General features: G+C 39.4%; 1 protein-coding gene across 11 annotated transcripts in view; it reads left to right on the top strand.

The window, feature by feature from the left end:
• The first annotated feature begins 1884 nt into the window (after window positions 1-1884).
• The window catches only part of dmxl2 (Dmx-like 2), a 38067-nt gene continuing 26096 nt past the window's right edge, over window positions 1885-13855 (top strand). For 6 of the 11 annotated variants that reach the window (XM_088640870.1, XM_088640866.1, XM_088640871.1 and 3 more), the window contains exons 1-11: window positions 1885-2334; window positions 6515-6640; window positions 6810-6881; window positions 7567-7645; window positions 8352-8496; window positions 9571-9637; window positions 10550-10722; window positions 11015-11195; window positions 11647-11821; window positions 12314-12520; window positions 13270-13532. In XM_088640870.1, coding sequence (XP_088496996.1) covers window positions 2248-2334; window positions 6515-6640; window positions 6810-6881; window positions 7567-7645; window positions 8352-8496; window positions 9571-9637; window positions 10550-10722; window positions 11015-11195; window positions 11647-11821; window positions 12314-12520; window positions 13270-13532 — 1575 coding nt within the window. In that variant the 5' untranslated portion in view covers window positions 1885-2247. Of the gene's footprint in view, window positions 2335-5175; window positions 6041-6514; window positions 6641-6809; window positions 6882-7566; window positions 7646-8351; window positions 8497-9570; window positions 9638-10549; window positions 10723-11014; window positions 11196-11646; window positions 11822-12313; window positions 12521-13269; window positions 13533-13855 lie in introns of those variants that run through there. The other 5 variants (XM_088640872.1, XM_088640874.1, XM_088640873.1 and 2 more) reach the window with 4 other exon arrangements.

A 13855-nucleotide genomic window follows, 5' to 3' on the forward strand; every position in this document is an offset into this window, starting at 1 on the left:
CCATTAGTCTTTCCTCTCTGGCTGACTCACCACCTCCAGACATGTCACCAAGAGCTACAGCCTGCTCTATCCGTATTACCACCTGAGCATCTCAGCTTAAAACCAGGCTTCATGAGAGACATATTTGATTTCTAAGTAACAATAATGATAACTGAAATATAGCTTGTTTGTAGGTACGAATATCTAGGCATTTGTCTTAATATATACGTCAATTTTTAATTATATACTTCTCTTTTTTTTCAGCATGGAATAAACCTATTACTTGTTCCTAAGATGTATTATGAATTCTAAAAGCAAAACTAATCACAGTTAAGAAACCAAGGCTGGTGCCTATATCAGATTTTTTGCAATACATGTTATTTCATACAATCAATTCCATGTCGCTAGACATTAGTTTCTATTGGCCATTAGAGGTGTGAAAACACACCTCTCTGGCCTCCTAGATCCTTCACCATTTACATTCACTATATTACATTTTCTCAGCCTGTTGACTAAGGGACCTGTTTACCCCTGTTATGTCCATTTGCTTCCTGCCTGGCTCTTAAAATGTACAGTAACTGTCTGAATATTCTCAGGAGGTGCTTCAGCAGGATGGTTTGTTTATGAAAATTGTTAGTCTTTGTGGAAGGCTCACAACCGCTCTCTCCTTGACAACCGAGAGTCCACCCCCCACTCTCTCAAGTCTGCAAGGATGTGCCCCACCAATTCCCTGACTCCCCACTCCTTGTTGTGCAGGATAAAGGAATTCCTTGCCAAAGTCTCTTCTTCGTAATGGACACCAGCAGTACTTGGATGGGAGACCTCCTGGCAAAGCTAAGGCTGCTGCTGTAAGAAGTGTTGTAAGTGAGACCAGTAGGGGGAGCTCGCTTTGCAGTCTCTGTGGGTCCTAATGCCCCAGTATATGTCGTTCCTCTGCCTTTATTCTAGTGTTTGACCACTGGATCAGACGCCTCATGGTATTGGGAACCAGTGCCTGACACATCCAATACCTGGTGACATATTCGGACCTTACCCACCAGATGGAGTTGAATACCACTTCCTGCAGTGCTCAGCTGAATGTGGCCGATAGCATTTACACCATCACCAGGCACACCAAAGCTGTTTTCAGTATCTTTTTTCTTGCAAAAATACATTTTATTTCAGCTCTATATAGACATTTACATTGTTAAATTCAAAACATATTGCATACACTCAAGGTACTTCCCAAACCCAAAGCCCAAAGACGTCCATCCATCCACCCCTCCATTCTCTAACCTCTTCTTCCAGTTCAGGTCACTGGGGAGCAGGAGCCTAACCCAGCAAGCAATGGGGTGCAAGGCAGCGTTCAGCCTGGGCATGATGCTGGGCCATCGCAGAGTGCAAAGCCAATTTGGTTTCTTGTCCTTCCAAATGCCCTGTGTCTCGTTGTGGTTGTATCAATGTTTTCTGACCATACAGTAGCCTTCAGGATTAGGTGCAGCTTCACACAACCCTCCAAATATAAAGCTGATACTGAAAATGGATGGATGATTTGTATTTCTTCAGGCAATTCTATTTTATGGTGTTATAATGTATTAGTGCCTCATTTGCAAAGAATTAACGTGCTTTAATATAGGTTTAAGGCATGTGCAAAATATATGATCATACAATTTCAAACCATTTTAATTTGAAACCATTACTGTACATTTAATTTTTGAATGCTTATAAATCTCCAGCCCCCTCTATTCCCAATAATGAGTAACTGAACTCTTTACCAGACAGTGATCGTGACGTAAAAACTTAAGATAGCCGAGTTCCCAACGCTATCGGCAAAGAATTGACCGCAGCCGCGCGTCCTTTGACCGTCTGCCAAAGCGCGTGTCGTCATCAACCTGGAGCGCGCGCCGCCGAACTGAGCGGGTCTCGGCGCCGCGCATTCCCAGAGACTGATGGGGGCGCGCATGCTTGCGCCGCTGCAGAGCTGAGTCCGTGCAGTTGAAGAGAGTAATCCGGGCATTTACGTTTGATATCGAACCAAGACTAGAAATTAAAAACAGGTATCGAGGAAACCGGACGGCGAGAAAGGAAGCATTTCGGCGTTTCACACAGGGCGTTGAGAAAATATCAAGTAAACACGGGTGTTTGTTATAATTGCGCAAGGCAGGCCGAAAACTGACGGATGAGGTTCCTTTTCCATTCCAGCGTCCATGGAGAAACCGAGAGGCAGGAAGAGTGCCGGTGTGTTGTAAATAATTGAAGATCCACCCGGTGTCCGTAAAAGAGCGAAAAATGCATTTACACCAGGTGCTTACGGGTGCTGTCAATCCAGGCGATAATTGTTACTCGGTCGGAAGCGTCAATGACATCCCCTTCACGGTAAGAATGTAAATATTGTGGCAAAAAATCAGAGTGATACAGCGTGTAATAATATTTAGCGACCCGCAAGTCAGATCTGCCAGGGAAGCCTGCCGGCATCTTTATCCGAAACATCATTAATTTTTCATGACAGCTGGGCTTTCTGTGTGTGTCTGAAGGTTATCTTTGGCGCTGTCCCTTGGACTCCTGCCGACGTAGGTTTGTTTAGAAATACGCAAGTTTCGGCAAATGACCTTTAAGGAATTTCTGCGGTTTTCGCAAAATATAGAAAGTACTGTCCGTGACGTGTCGTACTTAAGCTGTTTCGTGTTGTTGTTTTACCGAAGGCGAGTTTTTAGCGCAGTCAGTTGTTAACAATGTTGCTCTCGATTCCTCAAGGCTCGAGTTCACAGCTGGCACGATGACGAGGAGCATCGCACGAGAGATGCTGTAATTAGAATGGCTGGGTAGTAAAGTCATCATATCAGCTGCCCGCACCACGCATTTGTCGAAGCTGTGCTTGAGTTACCAGATTACCAGGTACCTAGCTGTTGTGAGCACAGCCGTTATAGGAAACAACTCGAGTCTGTTCAGATGAAGCACTGACCAGGATAAATGCACCACAAGACATTAAGGACGCAATCAATGAGTACTGGAACAAATAGCATCTGTTGTGTTTTTAGTGTCTTGTAAATACGACTAAATTAAAATTGTAAAGAGGCCTCACTTACACATCTGTTATAGTATGCATATGCATTATTTAGGGCAGTCTTTTTGCCTTTCTGTATATTTACAACGTGCAATAACTTAAGCCTGTCGGGAGGTAATATATCTTCCAAAATAGCAAGTATTTGCTATTTTGTAAAAGCAACGAGAGAAGTTTGTATAGCTCAGTGATTTTTTACATAGACTCCACTGCTGGTGCTGCTGTGAGATTTTTTTGTTTGTTGGCTGTTGTTTTCACGCGTGCTCATCACACATTTTTGAATTGCACGCAGGCAAAACGCAGACTAGTTAGTATGAGAGAGGGTTGATAAGCCGTTTACTGTACATGTGACACAGGACTGTCATACCTACTTACGTTTTAAGATTATTCCGTTATGTTTTGTAAGTGTAAAAGCAGACAAAGAATTAGTATGTCTTGTTAATTTGAAGAATTTTTTTTACTGGTTTATAGTGAATCGATTCATTTCTGACAATGGAACCTTATAAATCGTTGCCTCTTTTTTAGGTTTTCCTTCCTGTATTTGGTAGAATTACTCAACGATACTACAACTGACAGTGTTTTCTGTGTAAAATGGAGAACTTAAAACTTGAAGCAAGCAGTTCTTTTGTTCTTTCACAGCTTGTCTTGAAACATTTTTGCATTCATTTAACCACTGTCAACCATGAAATGACCCTTTCAGAAATGGGATGTGACCAATCACAATTTTGTCTTCACAACAAGCATATAACGGAGTATACTATATTTAGTATTGCTTTTGTGATTCTGTGGCATCCCTCATTGGATACTAATGAAAAGTTTTTTTTTTAACTAAGTGCATTACCCATTTAGACTATGGCATTTGCAGAGGAGAGAAAAGATGTCTGATAATGATAGTTGAAATTCATCATAATTACTGTCCAAACTTTTACACTGATTTTGCGTTGGTTGTGTCAGAGCAATGTTAGGGAAATATGCATCAAATTCAGAAACTGTTTAAGTGTTGTGCAACTGTCTAAGATGTTATGAGTCCTGGGTCTCATATTTGGAAAATACATTTTAGCTATGACTGAGTTTATGTGATAGTAGTGCGACACCATAATGTACTTCAGATGGAGAAGGACCTGCACAGACCAGTCGGATCCAGTTAAAATCTAATGTAGAGTTTCTCAGACCCTGGGATTAGATTTCAATGTCGCCTACAGATGTAGTCTTGCATCATATCTTGATGCGTTTGAATTAACGAAAATGTGTATGAATCTTCATTGATGTTTTTTTTTTAAATTTTAGACAGGTCTTTGGAGCTTGGCTTCAGTTTGTGTTTGTGTCATCTGAAATTTATTTAGTTTTCGTATTGTGCCAAAATACCCTTGTAAAGATGCACAGTTTCAGAGCTGTCTTATTCACTTAATCTCTTCAAACTTCATGTTGGCTTGTCCAAGAGTAGTTGCTCTCTGCCTAGAGGTTACCCAGAGTTAAAGCAACTTAGATGAGCAACAAACTACTGTAGTTGTGTGTCATACTGAGCAAGTTACTGAATCCCCTTGCGGTCAGACTGTCTTAAAATTGGGGTTCTTAGGGATTCTTAAACAGTAGGAGCTTAGTTAATGAGTTCTCTTCGTACTCTAAATCACTTAGCATAAATCCTCATCTTGCGATCACAGCAAGAAATGTCAGTATGAGGACAGTCTCAACAGTTCATTGTTCTGTGTCCTTACATTGGAGCAGAAAGTTACAAGATAAAAAAAGTTATTCTGTTGTTTTGGGTTTAAGGATTTTGAGACGTTAAACTAAGGTCCTGACTACATCCCACATACCATAGTCTGTAAATTAAGTGTTGAACAGCCTGGCCTCTCTAAATAGTCCCTGTTATTCAAAAGCAAAAAATTATTTCTCAATTCTCCACCTCACCCATCACCCAGGTGGTTGCTGCTTATCGGTGATGGATGACGTTTGTCCCTTCCTGTATGTAGAAGTCTTTGAAGATTGAAAACACTATTATTATTCTGTTTATTTCATAGTTATATAATCTAAAATTTGTTAAAAGTAGCAAGATGAAGAAGATAATCCTAAATAAACACTTCAAAACATGCTGCTGAGGTTATTGCAAACTGAAGGTGGGGACAAGTTTACACCAGGTCTGTCATCATGGTGTGTTACTGCAGGCTGAAACACACAGATTCAGCAGGACCTGCAGGAACACGACTACTGAAAGGGTTCCCCAAGCACCATAAACAAGAGCAAGAGACATGTGGGCACTCAGTTCTCATATAGCACATAGCAACTCTATATTTAAAATTTCAATATTTCATGTTTTGCTTAAAATGGCAAAAGGGGCTTGTGTGTGTCTGGTGTACTGAATACATTAAAATGTAGTTCTTATATGAGAAAGCAGTGGAGAACAATTTCCAACACCGGACGACAAGGCTCCACTATGTGGAAAAAGTCCAAACTTGCAGAAATGTGGAAAACGGGGAAAAAAAAGAGGCCGTAGAGAGGTTTTTGTGCGAGGTTTTTTGAAGCCAACGGTGATCTGTCTTTGATATTCTTCCCCTGTTTTGTGTTTTTGATGGAGAGTTTTTATGATGCGGTTGCTCTGGGAATGGCTGGCCCAGCCGTGACGGTGACTGGCTTTAATTCTTCAGCTAATGTACAGTGCCTGTAAGCCTTGATGAGCTCTGCAGTGTCTCGCTCGGCTGTTTCGCAGTGCTGCTGCTATGCAGGTCTCATGTGAAACGCTAAGCCTCATTTGATGTGGAGGTAATTTCAACTCTCCTCCCCTCTTTCCCAATGCTGTAGATCACACTGAGTTATGTACCACAGGAGGCTGAGTGGTTTTTTTGTGTGTTTGTGTATGCATTGAGGTTGAGCGCACGTGTGCCCACATTAACAATGCAAACATGGCAGACATTGTCTCCTTCTGATGTTCCCATTAATAAATCATGATGTCGACAAGAACACTCGTGATGTCCAGTGGGTTGGGTAACGACAGGTGCTGGCGAAACATTGGAGCTTTTTACCAGGGTAAGATATTTGCTTGTTAGTCAACGGGTCTTTTGGCGATATCTGTGGAGAGTCACAGTGCAGTTGTTTCTTTTTTCATTATTTTTAAAAAACTGCACTGAAGCTCTTCTTTGAGGTGTGATGCCTGAGCTGTAGAACTGCAGTTTTGCTGACACATGGTAACTGCCAAATTCCACACCAGAGGTGACTGCGGTCCATGGTATTGATCAGCGGTTTAGTTGGACACTAATTAAGCCCTGTGGTATCCTTGACTGTAGCTGGACACCACATCATTAAACAGCTCAGAATTAATAAAAGCACATTGTATGCAATCATTTTACCCCATGTAGTGTAAATACGATAACTTTGTTTATTTTAATGTGTACACCCTTGAGCCTATTGAATTAAGGCTTAAAACAAAATGCAAATTCACGGTGCAGGTATTATTGAGCAGGTAATTCATTCATTTTCCTTTTGTTGTTGCATTAATTGTAGGCTTACGGATCAGGATGCGACATTGTTGTTTTGGCGAGCGACTTTGAGTGTGTTCAGATCATACCAGGTGCTAATCATGGGAATATTCAAGTGGGCTGCGTGGAGTGCTCACCTCAGCTGGGGCGAGTAAGTGCTGATTACCTTTTCAGTGAAATCATGTACAGTAGAAACCCCTTGAGGGCATACAGGGTTGTGTAGCTGTTTGGGGTTTGTGTATTTAATGGTCATCATTTGCTGTGTCCTGACTAATATGTCCACTGCTATTTGTTATTTTCATTGCATGTATTATTTTTAGATTGCAGCCTCTTATGGGAATACTGTGTGTATTTTTGAGCCAGTTTCTTCAAATCCACACAAAAGACATAAAGTAAGTAATCTTTTCCTAACCATCTGTATTACCACCCCCCAGAATGTGTTTCTTAATTGGAATATTTAATACTGTAATACTGTAAATAAGTGTATTAGAAATAAATAGGATGTCTTTAAATAACACGTTTAGGCGCAGAAATGGTTGGTTTTCATGCATGAGAGCTGGCTTCTGATTATCTAACACTAAATGTGGTTATTTCACAAATAATTGTTTTAACACAGGAATGTTATTTTTCAGTTGTATTTGAATTGAAAAATGATTTAACTTGTGTGTCTCTAAAAGTGACTTTTTAAAAATAATGTATTTGCACTAGAAAGGTCTGTGTTCAGTGAAACTACTGTTGTATTTTGATTTTAAAATACAGGAAAGAACGTACTGTATGTACCTTTGCAATAAGACTTTTGTCAAAATATTTTGTAAGATGAAACTACAAAATATCAAATGTTCAATGATAGGTTGCAGATCAGTAATGAAATGCTATTTTGCATGCATTAATCTAAGAAATTAAAATTATTATTTGAATTCATAAGGAAAAATAATGCATTTGGGGTGTGGTGATGCATTGTATTTTTAGAAGCCCTGTGCTTTGTTCGCTGTCAGTTTTTACATGCCTAATAATTCAAATTGTACCTGCTTTTGTTTGAATCTAACTTTGTTTCTACTAACCTGTTTCCACTAACAGCACCTAAATTATCAATGGCAAAAGACAGGACAGTTTTTCCTCAATTCCATTACCTGCAATTTGGCATGGGACCCACCAGGTAACTTAGACAATGTGTTTATCATCACATTTCCAATTAACGTTGTTTTTCACCTTCATAGTTGTAGAAGCTTGAATGCGTGCACAGCATAGTGTAATGGATTACCTTTACTGATCTGTTACTGAGAGCAGTATTATGTCTGAATTTAATCATTGAACTACGGGGAGAGGTCTACAGGTGATTAGAAAGGTATTTGCCTACTAGCTATATAAATCTGGGTTGGTATCTAGCTTTTAGCTCACCAACTTACTCACAATTAAATTGTAATTTATCTTTTGCAAAGAAAGTTTGTTGAGGCACAAAAGTAAAGGATAGATATTTTTGTGTTGTACTGTTTGTTAATTGAAGGTGTTTTCCCCAAAGGTGAGTGCAGATCGCTCCAAGCCAGTGCAGAGAGAAAAATATTAGTTGTTGATGTTTAGATGTTCGTACAGACAAGAGTGTGAATGGGAGTTGTTGTAATCATTATCAGCTAAAACATTTGAATGAAAATGAACTAAAAAGCAAGCTTGTCAGGGAACTAGAATAATAAGTCCTTACTCTTGACTGTGATTCTTAAGCCATTTGAATTAAAATGTTTCTCATTACAAATGTTGGAGCGTAGCTTGTTTTGTAATATTATTAAATTGCGTTTGTGTCATCAAGTGCTCATTGCAATATTGGTGTTGTCCATTTCAAATTCCGGTTCCTGTTTTCCTCTGTCAAGGCAATCGGATATTAACAGCAACAGAGCAATTGCAGCTCTGGGCCCCGCCTTCTAGTGATGTTCTAGTGGAGGAGGAAGACTGTCACGTTACAGATGACAAAATACTACCAGTCTTAAATGACTGGAAATGTGTCTGGCAGTGCAAGTAAGTATTGTTCATACTGTGCACTTTCTGCACCCACCCATTAAAGCAGAAACAGAAGTTGTAACTTCAGTTTTATAGCATTGGCTGAATGGTAAATCCGTTCAGTCTTCACTAAAATATACATTTTCTTTCATTTTTTTGAGACACAGAAGGGGGTTTAATGCATTACATTATTCATTTCATTAAGTATGTATGCTGTACTTGTGTATATACTGCATTAAAATTTCATGCAATACAATACAGTGAAAATATAAAGTAGACAAATATTTGCAGAACTGAACTCTGAGTTCAGAAAATTGATTCTGTTAACCTGTTCTTTGATGTTTTCTATTACCTAGAATCGCCAGCAAACTGTCCCGCATTTTATGATTTTTTTCTTGGGTTGTGCAAAAATATTTGGAAAGAGCTTGCAGGCTGCTTTTTTGCCAAAGCTTATCTTTTACCAACATGAGGACTCTACTGTAACTGTTAAGCAAAGAAATGCTTTCTCATTGTGGTGATAATGAGTAATGAGGAGTTTAGAAAAGGCAGGTTATAAACCACTGGGGAGAACTAACATAGCAATGAAGTTGTACAATAAAAAGCCACTAAATCCTAGCAGTTGAAGTAGTGAAATGTGTCAGTAAAATAGAAATGAAAGCAGTGAGCATGCTTATGATAACAGCAAATGAACAAAACAGTCTTGTGGTATTAAAGATAAGTAAATGCCACACACGTACTTTAATGTGATATATTGTTGCTTGTCTCAGGGTGTGTCTCTTTCACTGGTGAACATGATAAACTACTGCTGCTCTTCCGTTACTGCTGAATGTGTGTACAATATATACTGTATATACAACGCAATACAGGATAGAGAAATCTTCTATAGGTGTGCTCTCAAACCTTTTGTCCATTATTACAAATTAAAATGCTGCATTGCTTTTTACACTAATGAAAATGATGAAGGGGGTTGTGGAAAACCAGTTTTCTCATAAATTATAGATCTTAAGGATTTCAGTGTTGCGATTTGTGAAGCATAATTGGTCAGACATTCAGTTTTGATGCCTTACCATATGCATTCCTTTGTTTCCTAAGGACTGCAGTGTCGGTCCACATTATGAAGTGGTCCCCTGATGGTGAATATTTTGCCACAGCGGGGAAGGTAAGGAGAAAATGAATTAAAACAATTACTAAAATGTAATCCAAAATGCTACATGTCTCCCAAGGGGTTAATGTTTCACGTTGGGTTTTATAAAAAAGAAATGTGTTGGAAACAAGCTTACTGATAAGTTCCCTTTCTGTGGAAAGCAATGACTGTATTCACATTGTATGCTGAATTTCATACTGCTAATTTAAAATGATAAAACCTTAAAATACTCAAAAGAATGCAAATTATTTATTTAATTGTGAAATAAAGTGATAAAGGAAATGAGTAAACATGGTGCATACCTGCTGCACAAGCTAACCTGACCTATTGGCAAAGTAGATCTAGGAGTTTCTGCCTCACTATAATGCATTGTTCAACACTGGATCATTTATTTTTTTGGTCTTTTTTTTTTAACTTGAAGTTACGAATTGATTTCTGTTTTCATACTTCTTCCAGTCTGGATTTAACTTTGCGCCACTATGGGGCAATCTGAGTTTTTTATGCTTGACTCTTCAAACTTTATTCTGAAACCCTCAGTCATTTTCATACTGTTAGTCCTGGAATGTTCTTAGCAAACTTAGCATTGAATTTTAGAACTGATACTGCTTTCACTTACAATGCCCTGAGCTGACAGGCTGGTGCCACAGAAGTTGCTGCTGTACATCAAGCCGGGGTGTCCCTACCCCCAGCCCTGGTGAAGCTCTAGTCGGGTAGCCCAGGCTCAAGCCAACTAGCATGAAACATGTTCGTTTCTCCCTGGCCGGTCTGGAGGGGTTACACCTGTCTCTTGGAGTATGGCATAAAACCCAGAATCTCTCGATGGAACATGTGTCTTTTCTGTAACTTGCGAGAACTCTTTGGAATGAAGGTGTTCAACATGTTGTCGCTGCAGATTTAACATGAGCTCTTAAATGCATGTTTGTACAGGACGACTGTCTTTTGAAGGTGTGGTATCCCACCACAAGCTGGAAGTCTGCTGTTGTAATACCAGAGCTGCCTGACAAAAAGCCACCACCTGTCCATTTCTCCTTTGTGTACCTGGCACATCCTCGCACTGTCACAGGGTTTTCTTGGAGGAAGACAAGCAAATACATGCCTAAGTTAGTCATTTTTATGGCAGCTATTTGATTTGTTGTTTAAATAAGCAGATTGGACACAATCATGATATTACGTATTTGTGCACTGTAATGTTTTACAGCCCCACTGATTAATTCTTTTGAATTTATGTCACCTTGGATAAGGCAGCCGCAAGTTAAATTATTGTTTTAAGCTTCATCCAATTACATTGTTTTGATTTTCACATTGAAAAACTGGAGAATTGTTTTATATCACTGTAACATAAGCATAGTGTTTCACTGCAACAATTTAACCTTTTTTCTGTACTGTACACAGGGGATCAGTGTGCAATGTACTTCTTACCTCATGTCAGGACGGCATTTGTAGACTCTGGTCTGAAACTCTGCTGCCAGAAGACAGTCTTCTGGGTGGACAGATCTCGGAGAGCAGCACCAGTTTCAGCAGCAGTCTTCCTCATCTCGGGAGTCAGAAAGATAAAATCCAACATGCACTGGAGGTGAATACACCCATGTTTGTGACATTCTGTAGGAACATGGTGGTAGATTTGAAGTTATAACAACATAGGCGTTTCTATCACAGCTCTGAGCATGTGTTATCAGAAATGTACTTATTCCTGGAAAAGGCTGTAGCCACCTCCTAGTGCTTGTCCTGGAAGCTCAGGGCTGGAGGCAGGATTTCATCCTGGATGGGGCCATCGGAGAGATCACACACGGAATCCCACAGGGAGAGTTTAGAGATGCCGATTGACCTATTTGGCATGCCTTTGGGAGGTGCTTGGAATCCAGATCACCTGGCAGTAACCCTGGCCATAAGAGGAGAATATTACCACTCTACACTCTTGCTCAGCATCAAACTCAGGGCTCACATGCTGTTAGGCAGCAACACTTTCATGCCGTTGTGCCTCTTATGCTTACATATTATTGTTAATACATCTTTGTGCCTTGCAGACGATTCATCATTTTAAACATCTCAGAAGAGGCCGAAGGAGGTCTTCAGCATTAGTGGCCCACACTGAGTTGTTACCAAGTCAGCTGGGTTCACATGAAGTCCACAGACACATTTCTCAACATGCTAACGCCCTTTGCCATTTTCACATTGCAGCAAGTATCAACCCTAACACAGGTACAGTGCAAAAACAGTTTTTTTTGTATTAGAAGTAGTTATTTTAGAAATTCTAATGTGAAAGTGTTTTCAAGAAGGTACAGAGATTCTAATGCTCGTTTTGTACTCATTGTTTTTGTATTCTTATGCCCTACGGTGCTGTGGACTGTGTCCTTCCCCTCTTTGTTGTAGAATCCCTTTCTTTTAATAGTAAATGGTAAAGTGGGAAAGGGAAAATTAAATTATCTGAAATACTTTTTCTATGATTCTTACAGCAGGGTATTAGTTGAACCTTAATTAAATACAAAGTTCCTTAGCAAGAGGTTTATCATTACCAATTAAGTAAATGCCTTAATTTCAGCATTGTGTGTGACTGTTTATAATTTCAGTGCCAAACTTTAAAATTTATGTACATTATTATACAATACTGTGTTCCTTTTTCATTAGAAACAACACTTCGTTTTGGGTTCATATCTGGAAATGAGAATACATTTTGTATTCTTTTCTCTGCAGACATTCCATCAGTATTGGCTGGTACAGCTTTCATATCGGATGAAGGAAACGGTGGCTTTGTTGTCCATTGGCTTAACAACAAAGATCTTAGCTTCACGTCTTCCATGGATCTGTTCATGCAGCAGCTGAGAAAGATCTCTGAGCAGCACCTAGACCCAACCACTGAGGAGTTTGACCAGGAAGGGTTACAGATGAAGTTTGACTTTGGTATGTGCTTTCAAAAAGCATTGCTCCATAAAACCTAATTGCAAGAAGTGTTTTAATTTTAATGTTGTTGTTATAACATCGTTATCATAACGGTAATTATTGCTTTCAGTAGATTCATTCCATCTTAATACATATAATACAAAATATTATATAACATTGCTTACAAAGAGATGTATTTGTTATTCTCAAAGTATCAAACTTAAACTGCAAGTGATATATTCTTGAAATTAGTGCAACAGGATGCAATGGTGCTGAACATGTCACAGAAGTGACCTCATCACTTTGGACCTAAGCAGTGCAGAATTCTTCTGCGGCAGAAGACCTGATGGTTTTGAATAGTGGAGTGCACTGTTAAGCAGGAAGTGGCATTGGGTGTGCTATGATCTAGCAAGTGACTGATTGAACCCTGGCAAGGGAAGAACAGAACTGCAGCTGTCACATTTGAAACCATAAAAACTAAAGGGCCAGATGGCTTCCTCTTGTTCATAACCATATAGCCTATTTGATAGTTTACTAAACACCTTGTATATGTACAATAACCTCCTGTCTTTGGTAACCTTTCTTATGTTCTTATGTATACCTGGTGTGAAGACCCTGGTATTGTGTCAGTGTGTTCAGGAGTCAGTTCATGAACTACACTGAAACTCATTGGTACATTGTTAGCCCTTTTGGAATACATTTTAGATGTTGAAGTGCTTTTTTATTGCCAATTGCTAGCTGATGTCCTGATTGCTCTCGGTCCATGTTAGATCTGGATGACATGTCTGACAAGGGCTCATCGGAGCATGAAGATGGGGAGCAGGAAGGGAGCACCAAAGCATCATCCCCCGGCTCCAGTAGCAGTGTTCCACTTCCCACAATGCTGCTGGACAAGAAGATGGAGGCCCTTGTTACAGAGTGGAACAAGAGCCCTGACATGCTTTTTACTATCCATCCAGTCGACGGCTCCTACTTAGTCTGGCATGTGAAGTATTTAGATGAATACACCCCTGGGATTTTCCGACAGGTCCAGGTATCACCTCTGTTTTTGCTGTGGTTTACTCTCTGCGTCCTAGTAGGTTCCAGGAAGTGATAGTGATTTCAGATATCCATTATCTTTAAAGTTTATGGACTAAGGTGATAAAATTAAATGTCACAATATTAACATTAATATTACCATATTACAATTTACCAATCCAACTATTGATGCCAGTTAAATTTTAAAACTGCAGTTTTTCCATCTACAGTTATCTTCATTATGAACATTTTCTGTTTTCAGTGTATTATCACTTATGACACTTTCAACTGTTTTTTTTTTTACTGATACATTACAGGTGATTTGTTTTTTGCTTCCAG

This window comes from Lepisosteus platostomus, chromosome 7 (genome assembly GCF_059453375.1).
Source record: "Lepisosteus platostomus isolate fLepPlt1 chromosome 7, fLepPlt1.hap1, whole genome shotgun sequence".
Classification (NCBI taxonomy): Eukaryota; Metazoa; Chordata; class Actinopteri; order Semionotiformes; family Lepisosteidae; genus Lepisosteus; species Lepisosteus platostomus.